Below are 1,211 nucleotides of genomic sequence, written 5' to 3'. Positions count from 1 at the left end.
AAACACAAAAAAACATTTAAAATAAAGTGCTATATATTCTACAGAAATAAACAAAATGAAAACATCTTATCTATGTTTATGAAATTCCACCCCCACCGACCCCTGCTTGTTTGTTTTACCTGTCTGGGTAGAAGCCCCAGTGAACAAGAACCTGCTTGTCTTTCCTCATGACAGGACGTAACCACTCCTCTGAAAAACARAAAGGTTAATGCTGTTAATAAATAAATAAAATACAACATTAAGACTTTGTATAGGCCAGGGGTGTCCAATCCTGGTAGTTGAAGGAAGCCTTCCTGCATGTTTTACTTGTTTCCCTGCTTCAACACACCCAATTCAGTGACTTAATCACTTCTTTCAATTCTGCAGAAGCCCATTTATTTAAAACAGGTGGTCCAACATCCACAGTAAATAATGTCTAGTATTTCAGTCAGAGATGTATAACAAACCTTCTTCCTGCTGAGTCAGAGATGAGTAAATGATGTGAGTGGCCTTTGACTTATCCTCAGTGATGGAGCCCTGAGGAMAAAGCAAACAAAGAGGCAGATCCGTTAGCACCGGTGATCAAAACATTTTTAACAAACACTTTTTATTTTCTGGTTTGACATGAGCTCACCTGGTGCCTTTTGATGATGTCTTTGAGCTTACTCGCTTGTTTCTGCTCAATTTCCGGTGACAGGTAGACGAGGGGCCGAGTCAAGCAGTTATTCTACAAGTACAACTTAACGTTAGGATCAGACATGCTACACAAAACAAATAAAAAGATCAGTACAAGCAAACACGTCCAAACGACACATGAGGCCCATCTACAGCTCGCACCCCATGTGAAGACTTCTTTGCTCGTACCTGGACCAGGTTCTTCTCAACATTTAGGAACATTTCTACATTCCTGTCCATCCGAGAGGGATTCTGTAGGTCGAACCTTCGCCTAAGAATAAAATCCAGAATGCAAAACAAAATACAGTGAGATATTGTTTTAACAAGTATTAAATACTCTTAAAATGTAAAAAGTAATGTTTTTAATTAATACAAAGTTGATCTAAAGCCTGTTTATTTATGCAAAAAACATGTATTCAATTTACTCCGAACCATCACAGGTTCTAACAGAAAAATGCATCAGTCAATAATAAAAATCTGTTCATTAGGGCTGCAACTAACAATTATTTTAATAATCGATTAATCTGTTGAATATTTTTTCGATTAATCGATTAATC

At 37.1% G+C, this 1,211-nt stretch overlaps 1 protein-coding gene across 1 annotated transcript in view; it reads right to left on the bottom strand.

Annotated features, from left to right (window-relative positions):
• smarcc1a (SWI/SNF related BAF chromatin remodeling complex subunit C1a) overlaps window positions 1–1,211 on the bottom strand; it is a gene marked incomplete at both ends in the record, with an annotated part of 16,944 nt that overhangs the window by 15,185 nt on the left and 548 nt on the right. Inside the window, 4 exon segments of the mRNA XM_014021385.1 lie at window positions 120–189; window positions 447–516; window positions 614–706; window positions 844–925. Coding sequence (XP_013876839.1) covers window positions 120–189; window positions 447–516; window positions 614–706; window positions 844–925 — 315 coding nt within the window.

The sequence above is a fragment of the Austrofundulus limnaeus genome, unplaced genomic scaffold (genome assembly GCF_001266775.1).
Source record: "Austrofundulus limnaeus strain Quisiro unplaced genomic scaffold, Austrofundulus_limnaeus-1.0 Scaffold290, whole genome shotgun sequence".
In the NCBI taxonomy this organism is placed as follows: domain Eukaryota; kingdom Metazoa; phylum Chordata; class Actinopteri; order Cyprinodontiformes; family Rivulidae; genus Austrofundulus; species Austrofundulus limnaeus.
This window is presented reverse-complemented; position numbering and strand designations above follow the sequence as displayed.